Source organism: Tetrao urogallus (assembly GCF_951394365.1).
Source record: "Tetrao urogallus genome assembly, chromosome: 4".
NCBI lineage: Eukaryota > Metazoa > Chordata > Aves > Galliformes > Phasianidae > Tetrao > Tetrao urogallus.
Window position 1 is genome coordinate 26,653,748 of NC_136817.1, and position 20,645 is coordinate 26,674,392.

At 38.6% G+C, this 20,645-nt stretch overlaps 1 protein-coding gene across 1 annotated transcript; it reads left to right on the forward strand.

Annotated features, from left to right (window-relative positions):
* Window positions 1-239: 239 nt before the first annotated feature.
* On the forward strand, window positions 240-17,108 carry LOC306945367 (glycerol-3-phosphate acyltransferase 3-like; the record flags this gene model as incomplete). The annotated part of the gene is made up of 12 exons (XM_079534093.1): window positions 240-395; window positions 6,537-6,609; window positions 8,181-8,451; window positions 9,575-9,649; window positions 9,783-9,872; window positions 10,813-10,906; window positions 11,194-11,309; window positions 12,755-12,810; window positions 13,958-14,043; window positions 15,138-15,266; window positions 16,452-16,531; window positions 16,994-17,108. The coding sequence occupies 12 exons, from the start codon at window positions 240-242 to the stop codon at window positions 17,106-17,108; spliced, it is 1,341 nt and encodes a 446-aa protein (XP_079390219.1).
* Between the last annotated feature and the right edge of the window lie 3,537 nt (window positions 17,109-20,645).

Below are 20,645 nucleotides of genomic sequence, written 5' to 3' on the forward strand. Positions count from 1 at the left end.
AGTAATTGCTTATCAATTATATGGAAGTGGGTGGAGCTAGGGCGGGAGAAGGGGTAAAAATTGTGCTATCATTGAGAGCATCTCTGGTGGCACGTTTAGAGTGCAGCAGCTCTCTCCTAGGAATAGCTTTGGCTTTTAGGATGTGTAATTTTTGTTTGTCTCTTGAAGCTTGCCTCATTCTCAGCAGATGAGCAAATATTCTAAGAAAGTTATCAGGTTGATGTTTTAAAGGAGCAAGCATGGAAGAAAATAGACAGGGCTACAGCCTTGTGGAGGGCAAAACTTTGTTAATCTGGCTGACTTCATTTGTAGTGCTAGTTCTGTTGCCTTCGATGTTTAGAGTGTCACTGGGGATTTCTCATGTCTATGTGAAAATTGTAATAAAAACATTGGAGGTAAGTTGAGAATTACATTAAAAGGTATGTGTTTTCTACAGGACATTTTTAATTTTGAAAATACCTGTTCATTTGAATTAGATGCCATTAAAGCCACCAGGAATGTTTCCATTAATTCTGAGACTTTTGGATATAGGGTGTTGGGTTTTTTTGGGGGGACAGGTGTGGTTTGTTTCTTTGATTGTCTTTTGGTGAGATTTGTTCCCCACTTTTGACTTATGTGATCATTCCTTTGAATGATAGCTTTAATGACATTTAGTTAAGTGTTGGGTTATAGTGCAGTATCAGATTGAGGTTTTCTCATGTTAAAGTAGAGATTCCGTGATATTTTGCTAATAGTTCAAGCTGGTTACAATACTTCATGCTATATTTTGGGGAAATAAAATATAATCAAAATTTAATTAATTATGAAAAGTTGTAAGTGGCAAAAAAAAAAAAAAAAAGTATTTGACAAGTACGTAAGTTTAATGGATTTGGTTTGGTTGTTTCAGTTACATTACAGGAATTAGTACTGTTCTAGGTAAGAGTACAGACTGCACTTGTTTCAATCCCATTTATAATTCTGTGTGATCCAGCAGTCACAACTTCTGCTCTGCAAGAAATGCAGAGCCACCCTCTGGAAGTGCACTTCTCTAGAAGTGAACAAGTCATGGCTAAGGTCCTGATTCTGCTGATAATTGTGAAAGTTTCTTTTGGGTTTTAATAAGCCAGGATTTCATGTTGTTTTTCAGGTCTGATCTTTTTATGCTCACTAATGGCCAAAAGCAGGTGCTGTCGGTTCGTCATATTAAACAAGTCATGTGGCAATGTGATATAATTAATACTGCATCTCTTCTGCCCTGCCAATTCTCTATAGTTTCTGTCTTATTAGAATTCCTCTGTCTCTTTTTTTTTACTAGTGATTAAGAACTTCTTGGCAGGGACTGTCTTCAGCTGTTTAAGCATCATTTAATATAGTGGAAATGGCTGCAACCTGTAGATGTTACCAGTTGTTTTCAAATATTGATATCAGTGGGATATGACCAACTACCATGGCACTATGTAATATTGCTTTTATGTGTGATATTTTATCAGCCAGTGGTATGGTGATGAAACTCTTACTGATATCTGAGTAAGAGGCTTGTAAGAGCCTCGAGTTCTTTTGTCAGCTTTACTGCTGCAGTTGACAGATATTTAAATATATGTTGTGGATTTGTTGTTATTTTTTATTTTTATTTTTTCCTCCCTACCTCCCTCCTTTCTCTATGCTTTTCCCAGTTTCAAAGGAAATTTGACCCATTGTGGACCTGCTTTCTGTAGGAAGACTTTCTCTTTGGAATGTACATTAATATATATATTTTAGTTGTATGAAGTTTATGAGCATGCTAATCTTGCTTTCAAAATGTATAGGATTGTTTTATCAGAAAAAAAAGTAGTAAGTCAATAGCTCTGTGATCTGATCTCTCTAATGTATAGTTTCCCAATTCTGCAGCAGCTAATAACAGCACAACAAGAAGTACTGCAGTTCAGGCTGATTCTGTGTAGACATTTTTTGGTTTTGTCATTCAGTTGAAAGTTGATCCCTGGCTGTCTTGAAAGCAAAAAAATTTCTAATCTGTCCTTATATTCTGATTAATTTTAGCTGTTTTTAGGCTGAGATGTTATGCAAAAAGCTTTTCTTGCCACAAGAGTAGGAAAGATGCATCTTGGTGGGAAATGGGAGAGAGGATGGAGGGTAATTTAGGTCCCCTTTACTTGTGCTACGACTCACTTTGCCCTCAGGAAGAGTGAGCAGTATTGGGAAATGCTGGGCTAAGGCCTATGCTTACACTTTCTGGGCCTCTTCTGAAAGTCCTGGGAATAGTACCAAGTAGCACTATGGAAACTGCTACTTGGCATGCAGTAAGCTTTAAGGCTGACTTGCACACAGTTCAAGACATGAGCAACTTGGCACTGATAACCTAGTGAAATGTCAACCTGTTTCTGGCTGTGACAATGTTTGTTTGAGCTCTTGCTAACAAGGTGATGCAGAAGGACTATTCTCTGTTGTTGCTAACTTGAGTGGGGAAATAGGATGCCTTGTCCAGTAGGTACTCCAAAAGTCCTTAGAGTTGTGTACCAGCATGATAGCAATGGTATTCCAGCAATATCTGCTCTTTAGGCAGTATGTAACAACTGATCGATATTTTACAAGAAATGCAGCCTTGGATGCTGACTGGATTATCTGTTGTTATGCATTTCATTTAGTCTGTTATGTAGTCTTGCAAAATAAATAGAAAATTTAGAAGAGCAGTCTATATTTGCTTTGTACAACTTTAAATGAATGCACAAATATGTAAGAAAAAAAGAAAAAGAAAAATGTAGTTTACTTTCCTCCAAGTTTTCTGAACTTGGGAAAAATAAAAGAGTAGATGTGAAAATTGGGTTTTAAGTCCAAATACTATTTTTTTTCAGTGTTGAATTTGCAAAGAAAGGATATCTATAGCCCTTACTGAATTTGCTTGGAGGTCAGGTTTGCAAAATTTGTTCATAAGCAATGGTTAACATTGGCATTTGATGAAGTGCCTCTTTCTGATTTCCATTTTTGCTGAAGTGTTTTAGTAATGAGAACAGTGACTGATATAAATGAGCAAGGTGGAATTTATGTACAGAGATACTTGAATTTGTCCTTTGCTTCTTTTCCAGCAAGGAATCTAGGTATTTGTTTGTTTGAAACAGAGCAAATCTTCTTCCTCTTCAAAAACAAGAAGAGGAAAAATGAGGCTAGATAGGATAGCTTGATGAAAAAACATAAGTGCTTGATCATAGATGGTGATTTTAGCTGGCGCTAAAACCCATTGGCCTTGTGGTTATTACCTCAGTAAACTTTATATGGAGTAATTTCACCAAGGGAAATGCTGTGCCTTTGTCACTCATGAGAACAAAGTTAAGAAGAGCATTGAAAAACCCAGTCTGGTCAGCAATTAGTAAAAGCTTTTGAGAGGTCATAGGGAAAGAGAGATAGTAAAACATGGAAATGGAAGGATAAAGAGATAAAAATAAATTATTACACCATACAGGAAAAAAAGAATACTGAACAACACACTGACCTCTACTTAAAATGAAAAAGGAGAAGAAAAACAGAAGAAATGAGATTAAAAAAGTTAGTGTTTGGTATCATGTTGCTTATAATGTTATGTACTGTGAAGAGAGTAATTAATATAATACGGTATTATGGATGCTCATTTTGTTCAGAAGGTAATTATAGGGCACCTGGCATGGGCTGTTGGAGCTGAGGAGTCGAATCTTCAGTAGTTCAGGTGGGATCACCTGAGGGATGTTTGGACTTTTTGTGTCCTCATCACTTGAGAAGTGGGTGGGAGGAAAGCACGGTATCTGAGTTGTCATTCACTCAGCAAACTTAGGAATGAAGTTAGTCCATTCAGCTCTTCAATTCTGTGTTAGTTACAACATCTGTGGTTTTGTAAGCTATTTAGAACAGCCTCTCATTACAGTTTTGCAACAAAGACCAGACAGACAGTTCTGTCTCAATACTGTACAAAACAAAGGCAATCAAAAAGCCTTATTTCATATTTCAGAAACAAATTAAGCATACAGATGTCACAGAATGCTGGAGAAGACGGTAACTAAGCTGCTGTATCAGTCCAAAAGATGGACCTAGTCCTGGCTTTAGCAGGAGACAGCTTATGTGCTTGATGAAAAGCCTAAGAGCCGCGTGAACGTACAGCTGTATTGCTAAGAATACTCTCCCTGCTACCCACTGCTTCAGCCTCTTGTGCTGATTCATAAGTTAGGAGAGGTGACTTTGTGTTGTGTATCCCATGATGATTTTTGCCTGTGCCTTGATGTTCCTTGAACCCATTTCAGTTGATCTTTAGCAATATGTTCTTGACAATGAACTCTACAACTTAGCTGACAGTTCTATGCAAAGGTGTTACCTTTCTGCTGCTTATATCCATTGCCCAGTGCTTTCATAGGATGCTTCCCAGTTGTTGTATTAGAAGACAAAATATGTAATTGTATCTTATGTGCCTGTTCTGCACCAGCTGAAATTTTGTAGATGCTGTTTTCCAGGCTAATGTGTAACCATTCCTCTATAGAGAGCCCTTTCTCATCTGCTTTGTCCTCTGCCTTTGTTGCCTTAGTTGCCTCCTTAATTACAGAGCGTTGCTTTTGTCCCACTTTTTCTCTCTACTATGAGACAGGATATTGTGCTTTACGATATCAATTTCTTCAATGTCTGGTTGGTTTTGACTTATCTTGTTCATTGAATTAGTTAATATATTTTTGTGAGTCACTTAGTGATTGTACCCTTTTTCTACTTGGGAATCAAAAGGTAGACTTCTTGAGGTATTCAGAAGACAGTAAGGGTGAACTGATTTCTGGAGTTGCTTGCCAACTGGCAGGCTGTTCATGTAGGTGCATGACGGGCGAGATAAGGGTGACAGACAAAATATGAGAAAGAAGAAAGTAAGAGAAGGGTTTTTATTTGCTGAACTTTGGTGATTTTTTTTTTTTTTTTTCCATCTTTTTTCTTCTCATCCCTCATACCTTTGGATGCTGGGGAAGGGATGAGGACCAGCAGCAGAATGTGTCTACCTTGATTTTTTTTTTTCTTTTTTTTTTTTCCCAGAATGCTCTTTTTCACGTGGAGTATCTTCTTTCTTTTCTCAGCGTGTGGGCTGTATTTTTTTGATATCTCCTAGATTCCCACTCCTGAATGACTCACCATGTGTTATCACAGCTTGAGACAGTTGATGTACCAGTTCCGCTTTCTTAGGGAGTAAGGGATTCTGGAACAGCTATTGCATTTTAAATTTACACTGTATTTTAATTTTCTAGCATAGATAAGGCAAAGGTCTGTATTTGGTTGCTTTTTCTCTACCTCCCTCCTTCCACCCCCCCGCCAGTCTTATGTAAGATGGATTTAATGGAGTTTAATGTATCACATTGCTGTGTCTTTTTATCTTTGTTGTTTTCCTTTGGGTGTTTTTGTTCCCTCCTCCCCCCCCCCCAAGATGCAGGTAGCAAAAGTCAAACAAAGGCAACTACAATATCCTGATTCTGCCATGATAAACCGTCTCTGTCTTGTCATCGAGTTTAACTTCAGTGGCTAAGAAAGGAGCTGTTAGGAACCATGCAAAACTTAAGCATAGCAAAAATCTAGTCAGTCAATGGCACATGCAGATTTATAGGTCTGCAATGCAATGAAAACCCTTCGTGGTCAATCTATGTGTTGCTTAAATGGTTATGCATGTCAGGAAGATGAGAAACAAGCTGTTCGCTAAGAGCTCGCTAAGAACTGTTTGCTAAGAGCTGGAATAGAAGCACGGACTCTTGTCCATCGTAGGTGGAAGCGTTAATGTCAGGTGAGGACATTTGCTGAGTGGACCACTGATTCCTTAAAAGGCAATCAGAGCCTATGAACAGGATCCTGAAGTTCTTTATTAAGACACATATACTGATACAAACTGAGGAAGATCTAGTGCTGAGGGCTACTGTTTATATGCCCATATATGTATCATGAAAACATTTTGTACCAACATAAAACTTTAGAAGTAGGCATATTGGTATGGTTGATCTTGAGTTTAGTCTGCACAAGTAGAAGAAATTTTGCTTTTTTTCAAGAAGACTGGGAAGGATGAAAGTTCGTTACCCACAGCTACTACTTTGGAAATGCTGTGAATATGAAATAGTCCCTCCCTTGTATTCTGTTAAGACAAATTTCATGAACGCTGTAAGACTGATGTCATTTCTTTTATTCTTAAAAATCCATTTTTAAGTCTTTGTTTTCCCAGCATGTTTTTGTGTCAGTAATATTAGTTTGCATCATTCTGTTGCCTGAAGCTGACTGGGTAAGACAGAATTTGGGACTCTTGGTCCTCAGAGTCTCATAGATAGCTCAGTAATATGGTTAAAGAAAAATAAAAACTCCTGAAAATGACTTTGAGCCAAATAATCCTTCATTATAATGACTACAAGTAATCAATGTAACTAACAAAATAGGAGGTGTTCAAGACAGCCTTCAGAATTTGAAAACTGCAAATCCGAGTCCTGGCTTCAATAAAGGAGGCTCAGACAATTCATGTAAAGATGTTACAGAGTACCTGGAAATAACAAAATGAAAACCATCACCATCTACTTTTCTTGTTTTGAGAACAGTGGGCCACCCTGCAGATTGAGAAGGGGATAAAAATGCAGAAGGTGCTGGCGCTTGAAAATTTAATCGCCAACGGTAAGACCTCCGAACAAAAGTGACACAGCACTGTTCATCTGGTATAAAGGCAGCTACTGTGGTATCTTACCCAGGAAAGAGTGAACAGATACATAAATTTAATCTCATGTTAAGTCGGAAAACTAGGATGGTAAATAAAGAGTTAATGAGCAAATAGTTGCTGATGTTGTAAACCAACAAATGAGGCCTTATGTGTATAATAAGAAAGATATCTGAACGAATGAGTCTTCTGAATAAAAGGCATTAAAGGAAACCAGTTTGGGTAAAGAAAGGAACTGCTGATAACCAGGAGGGAAGCTGTCTCTTTTTTTTATGTCTGTTTTGTATTTCTGACTCCAGCAGTCCTCCCTATTTACAAGATTAGGAGTGACTGATGTCCAGTTGCTGTGAACATTGGTCATTTTCTGTTTTCTCTTGCTTTTTGTAACTCCTAGCATACAAAAGCCTGAGTCTCAAGTAAAGCGTCTATGCTACCCTGTGGATCACAGACACATCTTGCACTTGATATAGGGAAAGAATTAGAGTAAATTTTTTTCACATCTGTTTTTCCTTTCTCCTTTCCCACAAAGGAACTGGCTAGTGCCATTCTTAGTCATTAGTCACATGGACTGGTTCATTAACTAATGACCTTCAAGTCTGGTGATTTCCTGGACGCTGTAAGTTTGACCAAAGTGCAGCTGAGGAAGTTTTCTGATTCTGATCAGTTAATAGTATGCTGATTGAACATCTCAAAATGAGCCTTATTTAAAAATTAAAAAAAAAAAAAAAGAACAAAAAAGAACAAAAAACCCCCCAAATATTAGCTGATATGGTTCAGTGAAATCCTAGTCATTGTAACCAGCCAGAATCTGGTCTCTGAGTGACCTCAGCAAACATTGGTATGGTCACTGGTGTGGTTGTCCTGTGAGGCATTAATTTTACAGATATGAAATATGAATTATTTTTTATTCTTTCTCTACTCTGCATTTATCTTGTGGTGTGTATAACTCAGAGAAAAATCTAAAGCTTTAGTGTTTGTTGGTAGTGAGGTGACTCTTGTAGGAGAGAGGATGGGGACTGAGAAAAAATGCCAGAGGCAGGTGTTTGTTCCACAGTATTTTCCCAGCTGTAAAAAGTAGAACTAAACAACAGCAGCAAAATCAACAACAATATAAACAACACCTAGCTTTGAGTCAAGGCAAGAGGAGAGATCTGTAGTCTAAGCAGTACAGGCAACATTTGGAGCTGTGTGTACTTACATTGTTTGATAAATGACAGTGAAGTAGGTGTTGTGCTCAGAGTTTTATTTGCAGCTTATTCTGAATGCTTGTCTCCTCCAATAATTTAGTGGTGTGATATGGCATAGGATTAGAGAAGTAACTTATGGAATTAAGTGCTAGTATATACACAAAATATACCAATTCAATTACAGTGCATAGAAAGAAGGAATGATATTTCTAAGAAGTACAGTTATTTTACTTTTTTTTGGACTCTATGTTGTTCATTTTACCAAGTGGGAAGGAAGGCTCATTTCCTCATGCTTTTGGCTTGTTTTTTTGTCTTTATTTTTCTACTTGTTTCTTGAAACAAAGGGATCATCCAGAGAGAGGAAACCTCCATGGAAAAGGAGATTGCTGGCCAGCACAGGGGATACTTCAGCCTTGCAGATATTATGTACTTTGCCAAGAAGGGGTGTGAGACAGTTGCAGAAGATGAAGTCACACAGCGGTTCACCTCTGAGGAGCTGTTGTCCTGGAATCTCCTCAGCAGAACCAATGCCAACTTTCACCGTGTCAGCTGGCAACTGACCACTGTGTGGATCATTGGGATCTTAATCCGGTACTGTCTCCTGGTGCCCTTTCGGTGAGCCAAGGGTAATTTGTTGGGATTGTGTTTTTGGATTACTTTTAATAGAAGGTATGATGTTATATGTTATTGACTAGTGCAGAAATGAGAAAGAATGTGACATGACTTTGCTTTCCAGGTTGCCACCAAAGATCTCCAGAGGGGAAGAAAGCTCAAGATATGTTTCCTATGTTCTGTATATTTTGTTAGTATGCAAATGCATCTATTCATCTAATTTGTTTTTTAAATCATAGCAACGATCTGGAGATCCTTTCGTTATGTAAAATAAAAGCTGTTTCAGCTGAGAGTTGGGCTTTACCTCTGTGAGGAAGAGAGAGACTGTATGCTGAACCCTTGGGATGTGAAGCAACGCCTGCGTTCTGTCAGTGCAGGGCTGGATGGAAGAAAGAGATAGCCCACAGTGTGTTTCTTTACAGAAATTTCTGTGTTCTTTTGCATGAAAACAGCCTTTATCACATTGACAAGGCACATACAACTATAAATACATTCCTGCAAGGAGCAGAACCTTGTAAAATGTCTTACTCTTTTTGAATATGTTGAAGGATTTCATAACAGTTAAGCACATAGCAGAGCACAAGTGCCTGTGTGTCTACTTAAATATGTAGAACCACTTAAGTAGAGGACACCATTTAAGTAGGGATAACTTCAATGTTTGTTTTGCTAAGCCATTAGTGTCCAACAGTACCTAATTTTCATGGTTCTAGAGTAACTTCTTGGAATAGAAATAGCTACTGAAATTTCTGAGTAGATTTTTAAAAGCTTGATGGTAGCTCTCTATTGTGCTACTCAGAAATTTCACCTGTGTTAACAAATCTCATAATCATTACTTGCCATCTATTTTGAAGACAATGAATTATTCTCCACTTGATGCCTTGAGACCAAGTTGTGGCTCTTTTTGTAAAACAGGCTTCAAGAAGCACAGTTTTCTACTGGAGGATTAATCGAATGAAAACCTGTACTCATATCTCATTGGCTTTGACTGCTTTGTGATGATAGTTTGATGCTATTTATGGTGGATAGAAGCATCCTGGAAAAGAATTAAAGGATTAAAAGATTTTCTTTCAGCTTCCTCTTCCAAATTTCATTCTTACCAATTAATGAAGATTATTTTACTTTTTAGCATCTTCTTGGCTTTCTTCAGCATCCTCTTGCTGGTCTCAGCAACTACGGTAGTAGGACAGTTTCCAAATGGCAGGTGGGTGTTTTCTGAGGGCTCTTTCCACTTCTCTTGGATTTCTTTGAGGAGCTGAATTAGGGTATTGGAACTGAAATATGCTTGAATTTGGAGAGTTGATGTGCGCAATTGTGGGGTGACTTTTCTCTTCCAGGGTTAAATGCTGGCTGAGTAACCAAGTTCAGCTGACATGTGCTGCATTAGGTGTCCGATGTCTGAGTGGTCTTGTTCAATTCCACAACAGGTGAGTGGTGCAACCCTGCTCTTGTCTATTATAAACCTCACACACTGCTGAATCTCAAGTTTCAGAGAGGGTTTTAATTCCATTAGGACACTGATACTCATATTGAATTGCAGCCTTGGTAGAACTTGTGTAGGTCATGTAGACTCTGTCTGTCTTTCAATATGTTTTCAGGATTTCTTTCAAGATGTTTTTGTGCTCTGCTGTGTTGTCTCTTGGGTATTTGCAGAGAATGCAGTGTTGGAGTAGTGCTGTATTCTTCATTAAATACAGACTTAAACATTTTCCCTTATGTTTGCTATTAACATGTTTCTGTGGTGATGTTTTTCTAGGCAATTAAAACATCAACTGCTCTATTAGCCAACTTGATAACCTAAGTCTTCATATTCACCTTTCTAGTATGTTATAGATGATGTTTCAGTAACTACTTCTAATATCTTGCTTGCTTAGTTGTGAAGGTTTATGTAACAGAGGCCCTCAAAGTAATTTTTGTTGATAATTTAGGAAGGAAAGAAAGCCATGCTTATTAGTATCTATGAGTTCAAGTTTAGTGCTTGAGTAGTCTTTGATATATGCCTCTGAGAATGGTAATGAATGCTGTTGAAATGCTTTCTCCAGTGATGTTGCATATTCTGAGCTGTAAGGAATATGGTTTTGACCAAAACTACTGAAATCTGAAGGAATTCTCAAATGCATGGGGAAAGATGGCTTCTGTAATGTACTGCCAGAAGTTTTAACATACCTTAGAGTTATAATTGTATTTTAAATTGTCTTGTGTTCTTGTGCTTCTGTTATCTGTACATACAGATAATGTATGTCTATTATATGTTTTTGTCACCAAGGATCTTTGTTGTGGGTGTACACTCGCTAGAGAGATGACCTGGTGAGGCCTGCAGTCTGAAGAATAGATGTGAAGTAATTACTCTCATGGCTGTTGTTACAGGGAAAACAGACCACGGAAAGGAGGCATCTGTGTAGCCAACCACACATCTCCACTAGATGTTCTAATCCTGGCTAGTGATGGATGCTACTCCTTGGTATGAGCAAGACAGCTGGTAAATATTGGTAATATTGAGGCACTCACAGATACGGTGTTGGGCAGGAGGATAAAGTTATTGGTAGAGAGAGTGGAATTTTCAAGCATTTAAATTCTCCTACTCGGAACTTCTGTTCAGACAGGTAAGTGAATGCACACTTTTGACCAAAACAATTGGTATAATTCATGGAACAAGTTTAGAAGTTGATGCATCTTTAGTTAGATTTTAGTCAATTAAATAATTACGTGTATTTTTGCCATATAAATATTTCAGTTTTTGGCTTACAGGTTGGCCAGGTACATGGAGGGCTTCTGGGACTTATTCAGAAATCTTGTATGCAAACCAGTCAGCATGTTTTGTTTGAACGTTCAGAAATGAAAGATCGACATCTGGTGAGAAAAAGGTAGGACAGTGAGATCTTTGCTTACTTTTCTCATCAGGTCTTGTAATTGTGAGGTCCCATTGTGAGCTGAGTGAGTTGTGACCCTGAATCTCTTCTTGGCAGGCAGCTGTAGGTGTTTGTAAGATTTGGAACTACTCTGATGATGATGATGCAGGCTGTAGCACTGCTCTTTGGAGCTTCTGATTGTTTGTCCTTTAACCTCTGTGAATTTCCACATTGGCACAATCAGGCTGCTTGCCACAGGCAGATGCCTGCTCATTCATTTTCAAAGTTTATGATTCTGGATGTCAGGACCAACATCAGAGTTCTTGTCAGCATATCATTTTCCTAGATCATACCTTACCTTTGCACATTTTCCTGAAAGCTCTGAGCATCAGAAATCTGGTTATAACTGTTGTAAGTACAGGAGAAAGGAAAGCTGACAACAGCAAACATTAACATCAGGCTTACCTATTTTCTTGTGGAGATTGGTAGACTATCTGAGGAAGCGAGTTGCAGCTCATTAGAAACATCCACGGTACTCAGCTGTCTTGCACTCAAAATCTGCAAAAGGAATTAAACAAGTTCGTAGGCGGTACCACCTAGCTGCTAGAAGCTGGAAGAGCATCTTGGAGAAGTGTCAGTACCTGATGCCTGCACTGCTCCAAAGCCCTGCACTGCTGTTCCTGGCAGAGAAGGTGTATTAGACTTTTAAGGACATGAAAATGATAGACTTGTTATGCCATTTGTTGGTGTCTTAGGTCCTCTTAGTCATCTGAAATGTTAATGAAATAGGGTGCAATGCAGCTAACATGAAACAAGCACTTATGGCAATTAGTCCTTAGGAAAGGGAAAAGGTTGCCCCTTTCCTGGACAGATCTGTTTTTGTTTTCTTTTTGGTATTTGATGTTTTGTTTATACTCTTTTACATGGAGTTCAGAGGAACTGTAGGCTCTTGATTCATAGGGAAGACAGATAGGTGTCTTGAAAACGGATAGATTTTGTGTGTCAGTAATCTGCTTAAGTGGATTATTTGCTTAAAAGCAGTTGTTTTTAAGTAATAAAGAAAATGCAGTAAAATAGCTTCGTTTCTCACATCTAGGTGTGGAAAACATTAGGTGTGTGTGTATATATATATGCATCAGCACAAGGCTTTAAAATATAGAATAGTCTTTATTAAAAAAGCAAAACAGTGTTTAACAAAAATTCAACGTTATTCATTACTAGAACCTGTCAAAGATTTTTTTGGTGAAAAATCTATTTACATATTTAGCAAGAGAAAACCTTCAAGGCCTGAAACTAGTGCACATCCTTGCTGAGACCACTGTCTGTCTAAGAACTACTAGGGAAGAGCTTTTCCTGTTCTATGTAAGAGAGAATCCATATTTAGATTCCCAACCACATAGAAATATGAGAGTCTTCTGCAAAAATGAAGTGTACATTGAAATTTTATTTTCTCTCCACAGAATCAGAGAACACATTGCAGACAAGGCCAAATTACCCATTCTAATTTTTCCAGAAGGTAGGAACCAATTCTGTATTGCTCTGCTCACTTTACACTGAGTGCAGTTTATCATGTCTAATCTTTAGAACTGAGGTGTTTGTTTTTAGTTGTAGAATTAGTGAGCTCTTGTGAGATATTAAAAGTGAGATTCTACTATGTAACACAATTTTATGACGGTTTATTTTGTTTAGTCTGTTGCAACCTGACTCTGAGCTACTCTGAGTAATGTGTGGAGATCACAGAGTTCAAGAATCATTTGGAGTAAATTAAGGTGAAATGACACCAAATGATCAGTTAAATGTTCATTTGTATCCCACTATGATATTTTGATTCAAGTATCTATCATAGCTTATTGCCAATAAGATATAGTATGGCTTGCTTTATGTTCTAGTATGACTTGGGGAGAAAGAGAGACAGACAGGCAGACAGACAGAGAGAGGGAAGAATAAAACAAAGAAATGAGCTGTCTCCACCCTCGGATCTCGCAGTGTAGACACGGTTGCTCTTCCTGTGGTGCGTGCATACCTGAACTGGCGGTATTCTGCCTTTCACATGCTTGTGCCCTGCCCCCCAAGAAGTGGTTCAGTCAGCAGTTGTAAATAAGTCTGGGGTCTCAGGTGGCTGTCAGGCCCCCTGTAACGTTGTGATCAAGGCAAGGCCTTACCCCTGCCCAAGTACAACTTGATATTTGAGATCTAGACTATTCGGGGAGTGAGTCAGAGGGCCTTCAGGAAGTCTCACTCTCCCTCTGCCCAGATGACTACTAGTTAACCCTCTTTGGTGTGAAGGTGTAGTTTGTCAGATCTCTCCTTTTCCTACTAAATTTTCCTGTTGTAATTCAATTTTTCTGTTGTAATTCAACAGATATTCATATTATCACAAACTGACTCTCTTCCTTCACAAGACTCTCCTCCTCCAATCACTCTTTATCTTACTCCTTATCTGGTTCAGTGCTGATTTTACACTTCTACAGAGTGTTTGAGACATTAACCCTTTTGCTTCTTAGTCTCTTACCTAAGAGCATAATATAATGGAATTATGTTTCTGAATGAAAGATTTTTTTCTCTTCTAGCAACTTCATTCTCTTTAAGGCAATATAGTATGCGTTTGCTGATGTTTTTCTGCAGAATGGACTGAACTTTTCACTCATTTCCATTCTGGCTAGGTACCTGCATAAACAACACGTCAGTTATGATGTTTAAGAAGGGAAGCTTTGAAGTAGGAGGGATCATCCATCCGGTAGCTATCAAGGTAAGTATGGAAAATGCTGAATGGCTTAGGAACAACTTGTAAAGTACGATGCTGTGTGTTTAGTTCTACCTGGTCTTTCCATTCTGGTGTTACTGGCTCATGATGGATAAAGGCACTAGTAATTGAATTATTCCCTTGGCACTTGCAAGTCTCTCTAATAAGCTTTAGCCAAGTCATTCTGGCTGTAGATACATGACTTCCTTTTCCTGAAGCTATAACGTTGCATAACCTTATGGAAATTGTTACAAGTAGTGTGAGCATTATCAAGTAAACCTTTCAAGTCAGCACATCTGTAGAAGATAAATCTTTACATGTTGAGTAGCTCTATCTGATTATAGTTAAGATTTGTTTGGGTCTGTCCTAGTTTGGGGTCTTGTATTACTTGTAAAGGTTCTTAGAATTACAGAATATCCTGAGTTGGAGGTGACCCACAAGGATCATAGTGTCAGGGGCTGAGCTCAACTCAAGACCATCCCACATTAAAACCCAATGTCTGAGAGCAGGGTCCAAATGCTCCTTGAACTCTGACAGCTTGGTGCCATGATCACTGCCCTGGGGAGCTTGCTGCAGGCAATCCCTTCCCTCAACCATCAGCGCTGTGTCTGTTTCACCACTGGGTACTGTTGGCCCTTTTCTTCTGCCAGGATATACAGGTTAACTTGTATTAACTTGCAACAAATGTTAAAACATGGAGCTTTGAACTATAATTACTTCCAGAAGGTGATTTGTCCCTCGTGTAACAAGTCATTATATTATGGCAAAAAAAGCAAAACAAAACAACAAAAAAAACCCTGCCTATATGATCCGAACTAAGCACAGCTGCACTTGTATATAGTCAAGGATGTGCTCTTATTCTGCGTGTACTGGGTGTCCTGCGCCTTTGGGTTGTCTTTCTTCAGAACTGACGTCATACAACTTCTACCATCATATCTTTTTGTGCTCTTCTACTGGATCATCATCATAGTGCTTCTTTTATCTCTGGATCATCTCTGATTGCTGTTACCTCTGCCCTTGTCGTTCTGTGTGTATGCTGTACAACTTAACGTACCACCTAGAGAGCAGTCTGAGCCCTTTAGCTCGTTCTTGTCTTCCAGTATGACCCTCGATTTGGAGATGCGTTCTGGAACAGCGCTAAGTATTCCATGATGACCTATGGTTTTAATGTGTTGACCAGCTGGGCTATTGTCTGCAATGTGTGGTACCTGCCACCGATGGTCAAAGAGGTACTTATGCTTTTGTCTGTGTTTTAGAAATGCTCACAAATTGTTTCTAAGAGGAAACCTGCATTACTGTTGTCATGATGTCAGCAAGTCTTTATTGACAGTGTAATGGAAAAAGTAGGAAGTGACACTGTACTCCTAAAATTGAGTAGAGATTGTAAATCAGGATGTGTAGCCTATTAGGATAATGAGAGCAAGATGAGGGCTGCTCTGAAAGTCGCCATTCATACATGCCTGCTGCAAGAGAAACTGCACACTTAACAAAACAAAGTTGCAAAATTTTGAAAGATGGATTTGCATCCTCTCTCTAGAGTGCTTCTTGCTGAAATTCTTGGCTAACCTGGTATACAAAACATTTATAACACATAGGTTTATATACCATCCATCTGTTTAGAAATTAAAAAAAAAAAAAGTCCTTTAATTGTAATAGACTTGAGAAGGTATAACAGTAGCTGTAGGAAGGGGTAGATGGATCTTAGGTCCGGAAGGTTATCTTTTACTGGTCTTTATTTTTTTATTTTTTTACTAGAGAACACAGCGCTTTTCCTTACCTAGTGAGCAAGTTCCAGAAAGTGAATAATCTTATAAAATTCTTTCTAGAGTTTTCATTTGGCTAGTTTCTATCTGCTTCAGAATCACAATTTACTAGCTCCCTGCAAGTCAGACCAATTTAAGTAATTTAATACTTTATAGTCATTTCTCTGTGTGGTTATTTTCTTTCTGGCATAAAGAGATTGTGTGGGATACTGGAAACAGCCAGTTGAGTGTTTTCTGCAGTGGAGCAAACAGACCCTCGCTGGCCCATGAAAATTCACTGGTACTGTGGTATCTGGCCCCAGCTCTGTTCAAGGCACCTCACGTCTCCAAGGTGATCCTTTGAGTGTGTTCCCAGCTTCCTGGGGTTAGATTGGTACCAAGGTACTGGGTGCACATACATTCCCATGCTCTGTCCAGACCTGTGACCTTGTTCTACAAGTTACTTTGAATTGCCATGGAAGGCATAGAGCCTCACACTTTGTTCTCTTGGCATTGGATGATGGCAAACTCAGCATGCTGACTTGCCAGGTGGCATTCCTGAGGAGCAGCTGAAGTATATCTGATGCCTATTTTCTGACAAAAGGTGTCTCTTCGAGTGAGACATAGAGAAAACATTTCAACTGCACAGCAAGTCACTGGTATCTTTTACAGGAAGAAGAAGATGCTGTTCACTTTGCCAACAGAGTCAAGGCTGTCATCGCTGCTCGGGGAGGAATGTCTGTACTTCCATGGTAAGAGGGAACATCTTTGAAAATGAGCTGAAATCGTATTTAGGTGTTTTGTAATCTAAAACTTATTGCTGGATTCCTTTTAAAACTTCTTCCTTGTTTTCTTTGCTTGGCTGTAGTCCGTCACCCTTACAGACTCTGAGTGAGGCACTATTTCCTTATTTTGTGAACAGCTTTACTAGTATAGTAGACTAATAAAGTATTAAAAGATAAACAGAGTTGACAGGTAGTTCCAACCAGAAAGTGGAATTTGGTGAGAATAAACACTTTGTTAAACATCAGATTAAAGGGTGGCACTTGTTTATAGCGTGATAGATCTTGGCAGAACAAAACATCTAGTGTAGCATTGCAAATGCCAGCATCTAGGGTGAAAGTTGCTCTTATTAAGCACTGTAATTATTGTAACGTTTTTCTACCTTTACTCTGACATGAACTGAAGGCCACTTCCTTATCGGTATTTTTCAGGGATGGAGGACTGAAAAGAAAAAAAGTCAAAGAGTCTTTCAAGGAAGAGCAACAGAAAAAATATTGCCAGCTAGTGACAGAAAATGGGTTTGTGGGAAATGGAAATGTTTACTAAATGTTATTTATTTTATCTCCTGTTTTTTTGACTGGACTTATCCTCATGGAAAATGGGCTTTTTTTATATTAAAATTCTGTCCTGCTGTCCCTGTCAGATATTTTGCTTATGACACAGTAGAGAAGCCATGAACAAACAGTATTTTATTTCAAGTAAGGATATTGGTTTAAAAATAGGAACATTTATGAGATTCTTGTGAAATTCTCTTCAATGATGAATGTGAAGAATCTGCAGTAAAATTACCTAGGTTCGTTAGAACACGTGTTTTAAAGAAATCTTTGAGTTACTTAGAGACTTAACTGGTAATTTCTTAACTACTAATAAAACATATGTCTTCACAACCTGTATCAGCACCTTGTTTAGCTGTTTTCCTGTGAGCTGCAGGCACTGTGTTGTTGTAGAGATACGCTTGCCCTGTGAGAAGACGTGGAACAGTTCACCATAATGTTTTCAGAATTCCAAGATGCAGATGAAGTGTTGGATGTCAGAAGGGGAAAAAAGCACTTGCTGACTTTACTCTCCATGTCACAAGACAAGTGATTGCCAGGTAGGATATTTCCCACTGACCAACAGCAGCACAGCAGCCATGGCAACGTGTTCCAGGTGCCTGCTTGTGTGACATGAGGATCAGTTGGTGAAAGCCAAGGACAGTGGTGTGCAAAAATATATTTAAAAATTTATATTTTGTCTTCTGATTTTCCTATATTCCTTTCTGTGTCTGTCTGAATGCATTGCACAAATTAAGGAAAACCTATGTCATGGCTTCCACTATGTTCTGTTGTAGTTATTGCTTCTTAAATCCTAAATAATACTACTTAAATCTCTTCAGTGTGCCAGAGTTGAAAACAGAAAATATTTTTTTCTGTGTGGCAGAGGTCTTTAAGACACTAACAGAAATTGTAGTTCTATGTAGAGGGCTAAAATACGTATTGGGCCTATGACTTTTGCTTTACCATGTCACTTCATCTTGTTCAGAGTTGGAAGGGGAGACAGAATAGGCAAAAAGAAAGGACAGAGAAGGAAAGAGATGGCAAGATCAGAATTGTTGTAACACAAATTTTCTCATTTGGACTATGTTTTTAGAAGACAATAGGAGATGATGTCCCTCTCTACCTGTCATGCGACAGCTCCCCAGCTCACTGAAAGGAGAAGAACTGTTGGATGTGTGATCCTTGTTACAGTTATAACTCATCTTGCATGTTTGAATCTGCAAGTATCACACATCACTTGTTCAGCTGTGGAAGGAGTGGGCGCAGGGTGTGTGTGTGTCTTTCTGTCTGTTTTCTCTGCCATCTTTTGGCTATCTTGACAAGAAAAAGCTAAACACTTTGTCAAAGAGGTACTTTTTTATGCAGACAGTGGCATTTAAAGCAAACATTGAACCCAACAACTTCTCAGTGATAGCTGAGGTGTGAATGCTAGCCTGACTTCAAATGGAGACTACTTTCTTACAATGCTTAGAAGAATTGTTTCTTGTTTTTATAGTTGCTTTTTAACCTATCCTCCATCTCTCCCTCTCCTTTCCCTCGATATTCTATGCATGTTCTGTATTCCACTTGCAGTTGTCAGCAGTGGCCTTTGGCAGACACATAACCATAATTGTTTACTGCACTGAGAGCGCTAGCATTATGGAGGAGTTGCTTGGCTATGATCTTTTGGAAAACAACCATGTCCTCCTCCTCCAGCAGGAGGCTGTGATGGCAGTAAAAAGATCATGTTCTCATGATAACTTCTGAGTGGGAACTTGGGAAACTGCAACTTATTTCTTATGTAATTTTTTTTTTTTTTTTTTTCCAATGGATCAAGCACTCAAAAAATGTCCTCCCTCAGGTATGCTTCCAACACTGGAGCTTGTAAAGAAGTCACTTGAAAGCAACTTTTAAGATGCTTGTGTTACTACTGCCTACGTCTTCCTTGGGGGGGGGAGTAGAACTTGTGGTAAAAGCGTAAACCGTCTTTACGTTTACATTATAGGTGCAGAACGAAATGACTTTAGGGCCTGGTTCTTATTTCTGGGTTTTAACCTCTGGAGTAAGAAGAGTTATTTGGATATAATCACTTCTCATGTTTAAAGTATATTGTGCTGCTCTGCTAATAGCGTAAAGTAACTTGAAGCTTTTTAACTTTCCAGTGAGTTTATGTGTAATTGACTGTCATTGCCCTAATTTACCAGTTTTTTAGACAGCTTCTCTAAATTCCCTGGCTCTCCAAGAACATTTATGTTATCAAAGATCAGAGGGGACCAGAAGTCTTGAGGTGTGACTTTGTTTTCTATGTTTGGCAACACTGTGTAAGGGATGCCTAAATGCCCTGCTGTTTATTAAGATAATGCCTAGCTCAGACATGAGAAATCTTACTTATATCAAGAGAAACGTTACAGATGATTAGAAGACATAGTGATAAGTAACTTTGTGACCTTTTGGACTCTGAAAATTTAGTCAGAGTTTGGTAAAACCACTCATCATCCTTTAATGCATTTGCATGTGAAGACTGACTGCTGTGACTACAGAGTTCTTAATCCTCTGTTGTCCGAATGTCTCTTCTGCAGCTGCATTATCCTTAGGAACATCTGCAGTGCTCTTCTCCCTGACTTCAGCTGACCTGCTGATCCTCTCTCTTTCCTAACTACCTGATCAAGTCCCTTTTGCATCTGTTTTCAGGGATTCTCTCTATGTATTATAAGAAATGTGCATTAAAAGTAATGTGGTAGTGCCATCTAGTTGGCACTAAAAGACTCTTTTCTGTACATCCTTCTTAACATTTCATTATAATGCAGAGAGGTTTGTTTCATTTGTACTTAGAAATTCAATGTAATGCTGAAGGCACTGTAATACAGAAGATGTTCTGGTCTTTTTTCTGCCACCCATTTCTTGGAGCAGTAGTGAAAACAGCAGGGCAGCCTGTGCAGCTTTCCAGGGCTGTGTGATTTGAGGCCTGATTTCAAGTAGACCAGTGAAGTTAGGTCACAGATGCATTGCAGACAGAACCTCTGAGTTTTATACTCTAAGGATGATTTGCTTTTGGAAATGCTTGTGGTGGAAAAACTTGTTTGTGTGATTTCAAACACGTTCCCCAGCTTTGAAACAGATCATAGAGATGACCTGTGGGGGTTTCTTAGGATCATCTGCTTTTGGAGAAGTACTCTCAGGAACTAGTACAGGGACAGAGGTGTTCTTGGCTCTTTTCTTTTTATTGTTTCTCTCTATTGTTTCTCTTAGCTTTGTATCCATTTCTCCTCCCCCCCCCTTCTCCTTGATTATCTATTCTATTTAATGATGGTTTCTCAATTAGTGTACCAGACTCCTTTGTGAGAAGGGTTCATTCTGATCAATTGTCATCAAGGCTAGCATTCAGTACATCCAATCAATGCTGTTCTATATAATGGCTGTGCTATTGACTGATTTCTAATTTTACAGTATGTTGAGCCCTGTTGAACTCTTTTAATATGATAATTGCTTTACTAATCAGTAGTCATGATTTGTGTGCAATTGAGGATTATTGACATCAATTGATATCCCTTGGCATTTGTATTTGGCT